At 33.1% G+C, this 16,800-nt stretch overlaps 1 protein-coding gene across 1 annotated transcript in view; it reads left to right on the forward strand.

Annotated features, from left to right (window-relative positions):
* The window catches only part of DACH2 (dachshund family transcription factor 2), a 687,399-nt gene that overhangs the window by 430,255 nt on the left and 240,344 nt on the right, over positions 1 to 16,800 (forward strand). Inside the window, exon 4 of the mRNA XM_011361163.1 lies at positions 1,747 to 1,878. Coding sequence (XP_011359465.1) covers positions 1,747 to 1,878 — 132 coding nt within the window. The remainder of the gene's footprint in view (positions 1 to 1,746; positions 1,879 to 16,800) is intronic.

Genomic DNA, 16,800 nt, shown 5'->3' on the forward strand with positions numbered 1-16,800 from the left:
TGCTTTGTTGTTAAATTTATAGCTGAAACTTATTGAATTTCATAACCAATGTCACCATAAAAAAATAAATATATGAAACAACTCTTGTTTATTCACTCTCTTAGCGTCAGTGTATGAGATACACATTTTATTTGGAATTTCTTGTCTATAAGGTATTTTGTTGACTTTTATTTTTCGTAAAGTAAGACTCCATATTTTGTTCTAAATACTTACTATTTATACTTCCAGTATTGAAACACTATTAATTCAATAATTATCATATTCTGGATCCAGTTTTGAACTGCTAGTCAGAGGAACTGATATAAATTATGGAAACTTATCTCAATACGTTTTTGGTTGTGAGACACTGAGTCCTGGCAGTCCTAAGTAGAGTCCCTTTGTTTAAATCATTGCCATCATTTTTTTTTCTTCCCATTTAAAGGAGTGAAATTCAGTAAAGCTACCTATGGCTAGAAAATCTCTGAGACCATCTAGAAAATGTACAAATGTATATCAGCAATTCAGAGACTTAAAACAATTTTCTTTCAGATCTTTTCTTTGCAAACTTATGTGAAAAGTTTGCTTTATTTTGAGTATTCTGTGCATTATGAAGAATATAGAGAGGCAAAATAAAACCTTAATGTTTCTCCCAAGGATGCATAGTTAGATATTCTAGGCTGTACTTATTTCCCTGTATACCTTTGAAAAAGATCCAGCTTACATCTTAAAATCAGATTCTTCTAATAATAGCAGTTATGTTTTTTTTTTGCAACAACCAATGTATGCCTTTTTTTTCCTCAATTTACATGTGCCTAGGAGAATAGATTTCACCGAATTTTAAAATATTATTTTAAATCTGCTAGATTTTTTATTTTTTATTTTTTTTTGGTTCATGGTACCAGAGCACCAGTAGATTTTTAGGAATTTTAACATTATCTAAAAATAAATAAGTTCACTAGACTTTTTAGTGGGCATTGTTGGAATATAGGTTGTTCTATTTTTAGTACCCATGTCCTCATATATTTTTATGGTAGTGCCTTATATACACTTCCTAAGAAAAAGAATTTCAAACAAAAGATTCATGATTTTTCTTTTGCGGTTTTATTCCTACTTCTTTGTACCATTATATAGAATTAAAAAAATAATCACCATATATTAATACAAAACAATTTAATTATACTACAGGGGCCAGCATGCCATGTTTTTATTTATTTGGTCCCTCAGTGTATATGTATGAGGAGGGTAAACTAGTAGAAAGACTACTAGTCTTTTTCTTTCCACCCTTCTCCCCCTCCCTTCTAAGTTGACTTTCACAGGCAAGAGAGCCCATTCTTCAGCAGAAATGCCAACAAAAATATTCCCTAGGAAGTAGTTCCTGCTAGCATTTCAGAGTGTTTCCTCTGACAATGTTGTTTTAGGTGGAATTGAGTTCACGGTGAGTTTTGTCTAAAACGATTGTCCAGAACTCTTAGATACAAGAACACATTAGCAAGAGTTTGGAAATTTCTCAATTTTCACATTTCTCTCTTTATTTTCTCTGTATTTTGTATTGGGGATCTGACCCATGTTTAATGAATTTTTAGATTTTCAAACAGTCCATTGTAAGATGAAGTGATTACAGAAGTTGAAAATTAGTTCGTTAAAGAATATTATTTATAAGTTATATTTGGGCTTACTTTTGGTTTATGCTATGCAAAATAGGCCTGGTATCCAGCTTTCAATTACATTAAGTGGTCCTCATTTTAAAATGGATGATTCTGGTTTTAGGTATAACAGCTGCAGCAATGGCTGAGGCAATGAAGCTGCAGAAGATGAAGCTTATTGCTATGAACACTCTTCAGGGAAATGGAAGCCAAAATGGGACTGAATCAGAGCCTGATGACTTTAATTCTAACACAGGTAAGTGTCTTCAGGAATCTAAGGCTGGTGACTCATTGATTTATTTGGGGACAGGAGAGAGGAGAGCTGAGGGGAAAGGAGAGAATAATATGTATACATTGATTGTAAGCAGTTACTACTGAAGTATGCTTAACCCTACCTCCAACTTGTACATTGAAACTAGAAAACCATTAAAAATCAGAATCCCACTTGAGGAAACATTGAATTATCTACATTTTTTTTTGTAAAAGGATTAAATACTAATTTTCATAATGCTATCTATTGCACCTCCTGCTTGCTATAGTCTGCTCACTTCAGTTTCACCCCAGGCTTCTTATTTCAAATTTCGCTAAATAATTTACCAACTGAATGGCAGTTCTGAATCATCTTGACTGGGATTGAGTCCCTCTAGCTGGAGTTCCACCTCCCTAACTAAGTGAAGGTGCTGGCAGAATCAACGTCTTATTGGCAGGGGCTAATGAAAAGTAGAACAAAGAGTAAGCAAGGAGAAAGATGGAAGAAAAGGATATAAGAGAAAGGTGCCTGTATTGGATTGGAATGTCTCCTCACTTCTTACTACTTGTTTTTTTTTTCTCCTTTATCCTGTGATAATTATACCTCAGCTTTGATCATAAGACCACTCCTCACATCTCTTTTGGAATTAAGTGGGATTATAACTATCAACATGTATGGAAGGACAAATAAACAAATACATACATACAATTTAATTTCAGTGAGAAATAATAAGGTCAATCAAAAATGGTCTTAGGTACAATACATTTCCAATATAGCTCTGCAGGTAAATTTAATATTATGTGATAGCAGGTTGGTAGCAGCCTTATCTTCTTTTAGGCTCCTAGAAATACAAGCATTGTGGGGCTTTATTTTGAAGAGAAAAGCAAGGAGGACTTAAAGAGGGAAATTATTAAATCAAGTCAGTATGACAAACTACTGACTTTAATACAGTGTAGCTCTCCTCATCATGTTTACAGCAAATTATAGAATGAGAATTAGTCTTCAACCAGTGCTTACTGTGGAGAATAATGGGAAAATGCATACTTTTAATGGATTCATGGTAAGTAGAAGTAATGCACAGATAAGACTAAAATTGACACTAAGCAAAAGAATAACAGCAATAGGAAAGAATTATCAGTTACTATGTACTAAGTATCTCCCATGTTTTTTTCTTTCGTTTAATTTTTTATTTAAATATTATTGATATATAACATTGTGTAAGTTTAAGGTGTATAATATGCTTATTTGATACACTTATATATTACAATATTATTACTACCACAGTGTTAGCTAACATCTTCATCACATCACATAATTATCATTTTTTTTTTGTGGTGAGAACATTTAAGATCCAGTCTCTTAGCAACTTTCAAGTATATAATACATTATTGTTAACTATAATCACAATACTGTGCATTAAATCCCAGAACTTATTCATCTTTTTTATCACCCATGTTAATTCATTTAATTCTTACCAAATCCCCCCACCAAAAAAAAAAAAAGGCATTTTCAGTATTCCCATTTTGCAGATCAGGAAACAGAGGCACAGAGTGGTTTAGCTTTTCCCATAGTCAGAAATCTGATAACTGGCGGAGCTAAGTTTTAGGCTATGTCTAGTTAAGTCCAAAGTGTTTGCCCTTTTCACAGTCTTCCTCCACTTTAATGATGTTTCATACCAGGAATTTTATTTTATCAACCCCCTTAAGTAAAAGTTGTTTTTTCATGATGCAGATACAGTGATAAACCAATGATTAGTTTCCTAGTCTTAACACCTCTTAACTCATACTGACTTTCTAATATTATGGTGTCTTGAAAGTGACCAACATTTGAGAGGAAGCCTCTTGTAATTAAAAATATTTTTGTACCAATAAATATTAGTGCGAGCTCAAGCAGTAACTTTGTCATGTTTTTCTCAGGTATATCAGTTTCTGAAAAAGCCTTTATACAAAATTTTTATGTTGTTTCTTTATAATTAGATAACATAAAACATTTTGAGAGATATACTAGTGACCTAATTTTTAACTTAGCATATAGTTAATTTTCCTAGCTAGATATAATCTGGCTTAACTCCAGATGTCTATCATTGTGATAAAGGAAAGTATTAGGTTTCCAAAAGTGTATGATGTTATACTTGATGCTAAAGAAATTGAATTGGAGTACAAACTATGCTTGACCATGCAGAAGTTGGAATTTGTCCTTTTCTTGATGTCACGAAGGTAAGCAGATGATGATGATAAACAAATGATAAGTTCTTGAGGCTTCTCAAAGTATATAAATGAACACTGCTGCCATGAGCACACCTGTATACCAGATCCTGCTACCCAGAAGGATACACTAGACTATACCTTCACCCTGTGGGGAAAGAGGAGGGCAGATAGTCCTCAGTAGCCTTCGCCCCTGAGGACTCCAGCAGCCTCCACTACCACCATGCATACCAACATTGCCTGAAAAATACTCTCACAGTGTTTGCCAGTGGTGACTTCAGCTGATAGACCTGTACAAAGTCAACACTGACATTCCCCTTCCATCCCTAGATATGGAGCTACCACTGTAATCCCTAGAACCAAAGCCATTGCACCCCATCTAGCCAATGTACTTGCATCCATCCGAGGTAAAGACCTTTCCCCACTTAAGTGAGTCTATAAAGCCTGAAAAAGGTGCCTGCTGCTTCAGATGTGAAGACAGCAATGCAAGGCTGTGTGGAACATGGAGAAATAAGAAAAATATCACCACCAAAATAACACATAACTTTCTAGTAACTAACTTCAAATAAATAGAAATCTATGAAGTATCTGACAAAGAATTGAAAAAAAATTGTTTTAAGGAATCTGAGCAAACTATAAAAAACACAATTAAATAAATCAATGAAATTAGGAAAATAATAAATGAACAAAATGAGAAGTTTAATAAATAGAAAGCATGAAAAAGAACCAAGAAAAAATTCTAGAGCTGAAACATATAATGAAACAAGTGAAAAATACAGTAGAGAACTTCAATAATAACTCAATTAGAAAGAAGAATCAATAAGCTGGAACAAATGTCATTTGAAATATTCCAGTAAGAGGAGAAAGAAGAAAAATAATGAAAAAGCAGAAAGAATACCTATAGGATTTATGATATACCAGCAAGGAAACTACATGAATTTTCGGAGTCCCAAAAGGAGAAAAGAGAAAGGGGAAGAAAGTTCATTTAAAGAAATAATGGCTGAAATTTTTCCAAATCTAGAGAGGGAAATTGACATCCAAATTAATGAAATTTAAAAATCTCTAAATAGGATCAATCCAAAGAAGACTACACTGAGATACATTACAGTTATGTGTTGTTTAATGACAGAGATACATTCTGGGAAATGCATCTTTAGGTAAATTTTTTGTTATGTGAATAACACAGAGTGCACTTACAGAAACCTAAATGGGATAGCCTACTACACACCTAGACTATATGGTATAACCTATTGCTCCTAGGCTATAAATCTGTATAGTATGTTACTTTACTGAATGCTGTAGGCATTTGTAACACAATGGTAAGTATTTGTGTGTCTAAACATATCTAAACATAGATATGTTTACTGTATCTATAAGTAAAAATAAAGATTAAAAGATAAAAAAAATGGTACACCTGTTTAGGATACTTAACATGAAACAAAGTTAACAATACTAGAAGATGCTTTAAGTGGATCATTGAGTCAGTGGTGAATAAAAGTGAAGGCCCGGGACATTAACATATTGTAATGCATTGTGTTAAGGCATTATGAAAGCTATGATGTCGCTGAGTGATAGGAATTTTTCAACTCTGTTATAGCTTGTGAGACCACAGTAATATATATATATAGTCCATCTTTGACTGAAATGTCATTATATGGCACATGACTGTATAATCAAATTGTCAAAGACAGAGAGAGAATTTTGAAAGAAGCAAGGGAAAAGTGATTTATTACACATGAAGAAACCACCAAAAGACTATTAGCAGATTTCTCAGCAGAAGCTTTGCAGAACAGGAGTAGAATGTATATTTAAAGTACTGAAAGAAACAAACTGCCAACAAAGAATAATATAACAGCAAAATTATATTTTAAAAATAGAGAGACAAACAAAAATGGAGATTTCATCACCATTAGAACTTCCTTACAAGAAATGCTTAAGAGATTTTTTTAAATTGAAATGGAAACATGCTAATCAATAATGTAAAATCATATGTATACATAAGTCTCACTGGTAAAGGTAAATATATAGACAAATACAAATTCATGTAACACTGTAATAGTGGTATGAACATTACTTTTAACCTTAATATAAACATTAAAACATAAAATAATGTTAATAGATACACAATGCAAAAGGAAGAAAACTCTGAATGCAAAAGCACAAATTTTGAGAGAAAGTAAAAGTGTAGAGTTTTTGTATGCAGTAGAAGTTATCAACTTAAAATTAAGATTTTAAGTACATATTTTATACAAGCCTTGAGTTAAACAGAAAGTAAAAACCTATAATAAATACAAAAAAAAAGAGAGAAAAGAATGAAAGCAAACTACTACTGCAACAAATCAATAATAAAGGAAGACAGCAAGAGAAGAGATGAACAAAGCAACTTTAAAACAGAAAACAAAAAAATGGTGACAGTAAGTCCTTAACTATCATTAAGTACTTTACATGTAAATGGGCTAAACTCATGAATTAAAAGTAACTAAATGGAGAAAAAACAATGAGATCCAGCAATATGCTGTCTACAAATGACTCAATTCAGATTTAAATAAATAAATAGGTTGAAAATGAAAGAATGAGAAAAGATGCAGTGAAAATGACAACAAGCAAGGGTGGTTATAATGATATCAGACAAAATAAACTTTAACTCTTAAACTGTTTCTAGAAACAAAGAAGGTCATCATATAATGATAAAAGGATCAATTTGATAGGAAGATACAACATTTATAAATATAAGTGTACCCAACATCATAGTGTCTAAATACATAAAGCAAATACTGACAGATCAGGAGACAGAAATTAACAGCAATAAAATAATGGTAGGAGACTTCAATACCCCTCTTACAATAATACACAGACCATCAAGACAGACAATCAAGGAAAAGCTGACTTGAACATCACTATAGACAAAATGGCCTTAACAGACATATATAAAACTTTCTACTCAACCACAGAAGAATACACAAGCACATTCTCCTGGATAGAGCCCATATCAGGTAACAAAGCAAATCTTAACAAAGTTACTGAAGTAGAAATCATATCAAGTATTTTTTCTGACCACAGTGGATTGAAACTAGAAATCAATACCAGCAAGAATATGAAAAAAAATTATAAATATGTAAAAAATTAATTATCTCTTGAACAACCATTGAGTCAAAGAAGAAATCAAAAGGGAGTTTAAATAGTATCTTGAGATAAGTGAAAATGAAAACAAGATATACTAAAACTATTGGATATAGAAAAAATAGTACTAGGATGGAAGGTTATAGTGATAAATGCCTAAATTAAAAACAAAAAAGAAATCCCTCAAATAAATAATTTTATACATCAACAAACTAGAAAAATAAGAAACTAAGCCCATTGTTAGCAGAATAATATAAATAATAAAGATTATACCAGAAATAAATCAATTGGAGAACAAAAAATACAAAAAAAAATCAACAAAACTAAGAGCTGGATTTTTGAAAAGATAAACAAAATCAACAAACTCTCTTCTACAGTGAGGGGAGAAATGAGAGAAGACACAACTATGCAAAATCAAATATGAAAGAAGAGGCATTACCAATGCCTCAGAAATATAATGGATTACAAGGAATGATTAAATATAATAATAAACTATATAACCTAGAAGACATGAATGAATTTCTAGAAATACACAAAGTACCAAAACTGAAACAAGAGGAAATAGAAAGCATGAATAGATCAATCACTAGTAAGGATAATTACAAGTAATCAAATAAAATAAAAATAAGTAATCAAAGAAGAAGAAGAAAATGAATATAAGTAATTAAAACACTTCTCAACAAAAAACATAGCCCAGGTCCAAATGGTTTTTCTGGTGAATTCTACCAAACATTTAAGAAAACTTAACTATAAACGTTCTCAAACTTTTCTCTTCCTAAAATTGAAGAGGTGGGAAAATTCCCAAACACATTTTACAAGCCCATCATTACACTATTAAAGCCAGATAAGGATACTACAAGAAAAAAATAAAATTAAAGGCCAATATATCTGATGAATATGGACCCATAAATTCTCTAGATGTGGTTGACCAGGAAAAATGCTGTAGATGATAGAGGCTTTGTTCATCTGTTCTTGTGACCACATCAAAGTTGTGATGGAAACACGGAGCAAAAAGCCAGCAGAGTCTCCTGCAATCTGGATCAACAGAAGTCCTACAACTAGGGAGAGAAATAAGAAAACACCCTGCAGCAGTAGGAAGTAGGAGTGGGCGAAGATATGAGGCTGTCTGGTCCCTAGAGGCTGAGTAGGACAGAAGCTGCAGCAGCTGGCATCTGCAGATGTTCCTCTTAAAGGGATCATGTCTGTGACCAGATGTTCATGGTGATGGACCTGCTCAATCTGAGCACCAGTACCAGGTCGGCTGCTCGAGGGGTCACCAGGGACTTACAGTGAGACATTGAGTTGTCAAAGCGAAGGCCTCAGGCCAGGCTTTCTCCCAGGCAGAAGTGCTGGCAGTATCTATTGTTCCTCTGTTGGGCCCTCCCAGTATGCAGACTTATTGCTGCCATAGCTGAGACATCATCGAACTGTATAACAGAGGTTGCACCACCCAGAGGATTCCCTGAAACTCCACCTCCTCCACCTCATGGCCCTACCCAAGCCACATGCAGTTGTGTCCTCGGCAAATCCTGTGCCACTTGCTAAGCAACTCCAAGACCCACACTGGTGGCAGCTGGCCTTGGTTTCTGGTGTGGTTTCTTGAGGCAACTATAAGCATAACATTTGTGAATTGCTTGCTGAGTCTTAACAGATGGCCCTGGAGGGGCACAGTCTGGGGCTAAACTGGGCCTGTAGCTGAACCTCTCTTAGGATTGCGCCACTGGATATCAATTACACAAATCCTCACGAATAAGACCTGGAGAGTTAAGAGCTTTGCTTAGTACATAGACACAGACACGAAAAGGCAGCTAAAATGGGAAGACAAAGAAGCAGAAACCATGTGAGAGAACAGAATAGAGATTAGGAAAAATGGAGTCAAGCAATCTAACAGATGCAGAGTTCAAAACACTTGTTATAAATATGCTCAATGAACTTAGGGGAAGAATAGATGAACTCAGTGAGAACTGTAACAAAGAGATTAAAAACATAAAAATGGAAATGAAAATGGAAATGGTAATCATAAAAGGAAACCAGTCAGAAGTGAAGAACACATTATCTGAGATGAAGAGTATAATAGAGGGAATTGACAGAGTGAATGAAGCAGTGGATTGAACCACCGATATAGAGGAAGTGGAAGCCAAAGACACCCAATCAGAAAAGCAAGAAAAAAGAAGCCAAAACTATAATAATAATTTAAGGAGCCTATGGGACACAATTAAATGTAAAACATGTGTTATAGGGTTACCCAAAGGAGAAAAGGGAGAACAAGAAGTTGAAAAGCTATTTGAAGAAATAATGATGGAAAACTTCTCTAATCTGGTGAAGGAAATAGACATACAATCTCAGGAAGCTCAAAGAGTCCCCCTAAACATGAACCTAAAGAGGCCCACACCAAGACACATCATAATTAAAATGCTGAAGTTTAAATATAAAGAGAGAATCTTAAACACAGCAAGAGAAAATTGGTTAGTTACCTACAAAGGAGCACCTATAATACTGGCAGCTGATTTCTCAAAAGGAACTTTGCAGGGCAGAAGAGTTTGACACAAAATATTCAACATGATGAAAACCCAGGACCTACAACCAAGATTACTTTATCCAGCAAAGTTATCATTTAGAGTTGAAAGACAGATAGAAAACTTCCCAGACAAAAATAAGCTAAAGAAATTGGTCTATACCATGCCAGTATTACAGAAAATGTCGGAAGAGCTTCTTTAAGAAGAAAAAAACATGTATCAAAAACACGAATAAAGAATGGTAATAACTGCATTCCTATCAACAATTACCTCAAATGGAAAAGAATGAAGTGCTCCAACCAAAAGATAGAGTGGCTGAATGGACGAGAATAAAATATCCCTACATATGCTGCCTACAAGGGACACTTCAGATTAAAAGACAAATGCAGACTAAAAGAAATAGTATGGAAAAACATATTTCATTTATGAACCTAGAGGGTATTGTGCTCAATGATATAAGTCAGATAGAGAAAGACAAATATCACAGATTTCACATACATGTGGAATCTAAAGAGCAAAATAAACAACTACAAAACCTGGAATAAACTCATAGATACAGAGAATATTTTGAGGGCTACTAGATGGGAGGGGATTTGAGGGCTGGTGATAAAGGGAAAAGGGATTAAGAAGTACAAATGGATAGTTGCAAAATAGTTATGGAGATCTAAATTATAGCATAAGGAAAGTAGTCAACAATTTTGTAAAAAATATGTAAGAGGGAAAGGGAGTACTAGATTTAGTGGGTGATCACTTTGTGAGTTATATAGATCACTATACTGTACAAACAAAATTAATATATTATTGTATGTCAATTATAATCGAAAAAACTCATTGAAGCTACACTGTAAATATGAACAACTAATTATTACATTTCAATAAAGCTGGAAAAAAGAAAAAAATTCTCAATAAAATACTAGAAACCATATCTAGCAGCACATTGAGAGGATCATATTCCATGACCAAGAGGGATTTATCTCTAGGATGTAAGGTTGGTTTACCATATATAAATCAATGTGATACAAAAATTTAACAAAACGAAAGAAAAACGCCACGTGATTATCTTAATAGATACAGAAAAAAGCAAAACAAAACAAAACAAAACAACAACAACAAAAAACATTTGACAAGGTTCAGCATCCATTCATGAGTAAAACTCTCAATAAAATAGTTATAGAAAAAACATAACTCACAACATAAAGGCCATATATGAAAATCCCACAACTAACATTATAATCAATAGGGAAAAACATGAAACTTTCCATCTGTGTTCTGGTAGAAGGCAAGGACGCTCATTCTCAACAAATCTGTTCAACATAGTACTGGAAGTCCTAGCCAGAGCAATTATGTAATTACGAGAAAGAAATAAAAGGCATCTAAATCAGAAAGAAAGAAATAAAATGATCTCTATTTGCAGATGACATGGTCATATATGTAGAAAACTCTAAAGTTCAACAAAAAATCTTAGAATTAATAAATGAATTCAGTAAAGTTGCAGTATACAATATCAGTAGTGTTTCCATATACACACAATGAACTATCCCCCCCAAAAGAAAATTAAAGATATAATTCCATTTACAATAGCAACAAAAATGATTAAATACTTAGGAATAAACTTAATTAAAGAGGTGAAAGACTGGTACACTGAAAATTATAAAATATTTGTGAAGGAAATTAAAGAAGACACAAATAAATAGAAAAATATTCCATGTTTATGGATTGGAAGAATTAATATTGTTAAAATGTGCGTACTACCCAATGTGATCTACATATTCAATTGCAATTATCATAAAAATTCCAATGGCCTCTTTCATAGAAATAGAATAAACAAATCTTAAAATTTTTGTGGAGCCACAAAAAGCCCTGAATGGCCAAAACATTCTTGAGAAAGAAGAAAGCTGGGGGCACCATACTGCCTGATTTCAAAATATATTACTAAGCTGCAATGATCAAAACAGTATGTTACTGGCATTAAAAACATATACATAGGACTATAGAACAGAATTAAGAATCCAGAAATAAATTCACTCGTTTACAGTCAACTGATCCTTGATAGAGGTGCCAAGAATACATAATGGGTAAAAAATGGTCTCTAATAAATGGTGTTGTGAAAATAAGATGTTCACATAAAAAAGAACAAAATTGAGCCCTTGTCTCACACCATATACAAAAATATCAAGTCAAAATGGATAAAGACTGAAATGTAAGACCTGGAAAAGTAATACTAGAAGAACATATAGAAAAAAAGACTTCTTGACATTGATATGGGCAATGATTTTTTGGATGTAACAGCAAAAGCACAAGCAACAAAAGCAAAAATAGATAAGTGGAATATCATAAACCTAAACAACAAAGGAAACAATCAGCAGTGTGAACAAACAACCTGTGAAATAAGAGAAAAAATTTCGAACAATATATCTGATGAAATGTTAAAATCCAAAACATTTAACAATTGAACTCGAACAATTCAATAGCCCAGGAAAAAAATAATACAGTTAAAAAATTGACAATGGCACTGAATAGCCACTTCTGAAGTTAAGACAGATGAATGACCAACAGGTATATGAAATAGTGCTCTGCCTCACTAATCATTACAAAAATGCAAATAAAAATCCTGAGACATCACCTGATACCTGAAGTGTGATCATATATATATATATATATATATATCCTATCCAGCCTAAAACAAATCCTTCCATTTACAATAACATGGATGAACCTGAATGACATTATGCTAAGTGAAAGAAGCCAAATACAGAAAAAAAAAAATACTGCATTATCTCACCCATATGTGGATTCTAAAATAGTCTAACTCATACAAGCAGAAAGTAAAATGGTGCTTGCCAGAGGCTCGAAGCTGGGTCAGGGGGAATGGGAAGATATTGATCAAGGTATACAAAGTTTCACTTATGCAAGATGAATAAGTTTTGGGGATATAATGAACAACAATGTGACTATGGTTAACAATACGGTATTGTATACTTAAAATTTCCTAAGAACTTGTGTTCTCACCATGAAAAAAGAAGAAAACACAAAATATTAACTATGTGAGATTATGTATATGTTAATTCACTTGATTATTGTGATCATTTCACAATATATATCAAGTCATCAAGTTTATACCTTAAATAGATACAATTTTATTTGTTAATTATACTTCAATAAATGTAGGAAAAAAGTCTGGATAAATGAAATCCCTGCTCACTGGAAAATAATATGCTACAGTTTCACAAGTGATCATTTGCAAATGGAAATTCATATCAAGAATTTTAGATCTGAAAATTTATTATAATCCACAGACTAGTATGTCTTTGATCCTTTTATGGGTATCCTACCTCAGGATTTGACTGGTTATGTTCTTTTACTTGTTGGAGATTAAAGACTGGCTTTGATTTCTCTTTTTTTGATTTTTATGGTTGTAACTTTTTTTGATTTATTTAATGCCTTCCAAGAAGGGATAAAAGCAGGTAGATATTAACAAGGGAGATATCAGTTAACAGCATTTATGGTTTGATTACTGTTTATGGCCATGTTTTTTCCCGAATGTTTGCAGTTCAAGTAGAAATGGTAAATAAGACATTCAGATCAAAGGAAAATTAAGTACTGGAGAGTCACTAAGGTAATATTTACAAGATATGTACTACATCCAACCATGTAAAGAAAATCAGTCAATGCAGTCATGATATTCTATCAAGTGGGTTGTGAAGTATCATAGGAGGAAAACGTATTGAATGTCTTATGTAATTTGTGTAGTGACCTAAGGGCTGATCATTACATTATGATCTAATGTGGTTATTTTCAACTTTGGTTACACAGAATTTCAGTAGTATACTTGAAGTGACTAGCAAATAATATAGATTTCATGAAGTTTCAGTATGTAAATGAAATAAGCAGTGTGGCTAGTAAGTATTACTAAGTCACTCCATGAGAGATTAGAGTAATTATTGAATATGATTCTTAACTAAATTGAATTTTCATCCACAATGTATAATATTCCAACAATATAAAAGACAATATGTTGTCAATATGGGAAGAAAAGACAAAAATCACTGGCTTTCAAATGCTTATGATATAGAAGAGGAAAACTTTAAAAAATCAATTAATAAAAAAATCAATTAATATATAAATGACTATACTCAGATGTAATGTGATAAAAGCAATGAGAGGAGCAAAGTACCATGAGAAGATAAAGAGGGAATTTCTTCTGAATAAGAAAATTAGGAAGGAATTCAAGTGTAAGGTGTGACATTCTAACTGGTCTTTGAAGGATATGAAAGTGAAAATGAGAAAATGAATGGCCTAGAAAGAGACTGTATGATTGATTCCCCAGGGCAATTGTTTTTAAATAGTGGTTCTCAGAGCCCTCAACCTGATTCCAGGAGTTGGGTAAGAGCTGAGTATTTCGTTTCAAGAAATATTAAGTTTGATAAATAGAAAGGCTTGACTAATTGCATTCTTTGGATAATTACAAAGAATCTGTTGTTTATAATCTTTATGATAAACATTTCTACAATTAAAATTTAAGAGATGTAAATGACTTGAAATAATTAAGTACACCCCTCGTATTACAGATGATCCTTGGAGGATGAGGAATTTTCTTATTTCTGGTCACAAAGCTAGGTAACAAAAGAGCTAGCACTGCTCTTTCGGCTATTAAATTATGCCTCCAATGTTTGCATTTATTTTCCATATATCCTAAGGTATATAATGAAATTTCTTATCTTAATATTGAGTCTCAATCTAAAAGCTTAGAAATGGAGATACAGCTGATAAAGGAGACTGTCCTTAATTTGGCCTAAACAAAGTTCTTTTTACAAAGTAGATACCAGACCACTGGTCAGACTTGATCTGACCTCAGGATCTACTAAGAGAATTACTATTTTGACTATCTCTCTGACAAGTTTTCTTTCTTTCTTTATTTTTTAATGAGTTTATTGGGGAGACATTAGTTAACACAATTATATAATTTTCAGTGTACATTATCATTTGATATCTGTATATTTTATTGTGTGTTTACCACCCAAAGTCCAGTTTCCTTCAGCTACCACATATTTGATCCTCTTTACCCACTTCACCCTCCCCCAAGCTCTATATTTGACTCTCTTTATCCCATATACCTCCCCACTCCTCCACCACCCTCTACCCTCTGGTAACCACTAGTCTATACTCCATGTCCATGAGGTTCTGTTTGTTTGTCCTGCTCATTTGTTGCTTTTAGGTTTATATCTCACATATAAGTGATATCATGTGATTTTCAATTTTTTCTGTCAGGCTTATTGCACTTAGTATGATTATCTCGAAGTCCATCCATGTTATTGCAAATGGCAGTATTTCATCTCTTCTTATGGCTGAGTAATATTCTATTGTATATATGTACCATAGCTTCTTTATGCAATCATCTATCGTAGGACACTTTGGTTGTTTCCGTGTCCTGGCCACTGTGAATAATGTTGCTATGAACATTGGTGTACAAATATCTTTTCAAATATGAGTTTTCAAGTTTTGAGGTAAAAACCCAGGAGAGGGATTGCTGGATCATATGGTAGATCAATTCTTAGTGTTTTAAAGAACCTACATACTGTTTTCTATAGTGGCTGTACCGATTTGCAGTCCCACCAGCAGTGCATGAGGGTTCCTTTTTCTCCGCATCCTCTACAATATTTGTCATTACTTGTCCTGTTGATTATAACTATTCTAACAGGTGTGAGATGATATCTCATTGTGGTTTTGATTTGCATTTTCCTAATAGTTAGCGATGTTGAGTATCTTTTCAAATATTTGATGGCCATTTGTATGTCCTCTATGGAGAAATGTCTGCTCAGGTTCTTTGGCCATCTTATCATTGGATCATTTTGTTTGTTTGTTTGTTGTTATTGAGTTGTGAGTTCTTTGTATATTTTGGGTATTAGGCCTTTATCGGAGGTGTTGCTTGCAAATATATTTTCCCATTCGGATGGTTGTCTCTTTACCTTGTTGATGGTTTCTTTTGCTGTGTGGAAGCTTGTTAGTTTGATGTAGCCACATTCATTTACTTTAGCTTTTACTTCCCTTGCTTTTGAGGTCAAATTCATAAAATCCTCTTTAAGTCCAAGGTCCTTGAGTTTAGCTCTTACGTTTTCTTCTATGCGCTTTATTGTTTCAGGTCTTATATTCAGATCCTTAATCCATTTTGTGTTAATTTTGGTGTGTGGTGATAGACAACGGTGTAGTTTCATTCTTTTGCAGGTGGCTTTCCAGTTTTCCCTGCACCATTTATTGAAGAGGCTTTCTTTCTCCACTGTATGTTTTTGTAATTTTTATTGAAAATTATTTGCCCATTTAAATATGGATTTACTTCTGAATCTGTTCCACTGGTCTGCGTGTCTGTCTTGCTGCCAATACCATGCCATTTTGATTACTGTCACTTTGCAGTATAATTTGAAGAGGGATAGAGTGATGCCTCCAACCTCATTCTTTTTTCTCAGGATGGCTTTGGCAATTCGGGGACTTTTGTGCTTCCACACAAATGTGATGATTTTTTTTGTTCCATTTCTTTAAAAAATATCGATGGGATTTTGATGAGGATTGAATTAAATCTGTATAATGCTTTACATAATATGTTCATTTTAACTATGTTGATTCTTTGAATCCAAGAATATGAAATCTTTCCATTTCTTTGTATCTTCTTTTATTTTTTTAATAGGATCTTGTAGTTTTCATTATATACATTCTTCACATGTTTCATTAAATTTATTCCTAGATATTTTACTTTATTTTTGTTGCAAATACAAAAGGAATTATTTTCTCCACTTTTTTTTTCTGACACTTTGTTGTTAGAGTATAGGAACGCTATGGATTTTTGTATCCAGAGACTTTACTGTATTTGCTTATTGTATCTAGTAGTGTTCTTGTGCATTCTTTAGGGTTTTCTATATAGAGAATTAAGTCATCTGCAAATAGTGACAGTTTGACTTCTTCATTTCCTATTTGGTTGCCTTTTATATCTTTTCCTTGTCTGATTGCCCTCGCTAGGACCTCCAACGTTATATTTAATAAGAGTGGCTATAGTGAACAGCCTTGCCTTGATCTTAGACAGAAGGTTTTTGTTTTTA

Source organism: Pteropus vampyrus, unplaced genomic scaffold, assembly GCF_000151845.1.
Source record: "Pteropus vampyrus isolate Shadow unplaced genomic scaffold, Pvam_2.0 Scaffold63, whole genome shotgun sequence".
NCBI classification, from domain to species: domain Eukaryota; kingdom Metazoa; phylum Chordata; class Mammalia; order Chiroptera; family Pteropodidae; genus Pteropus; species Pteropus vampyrus.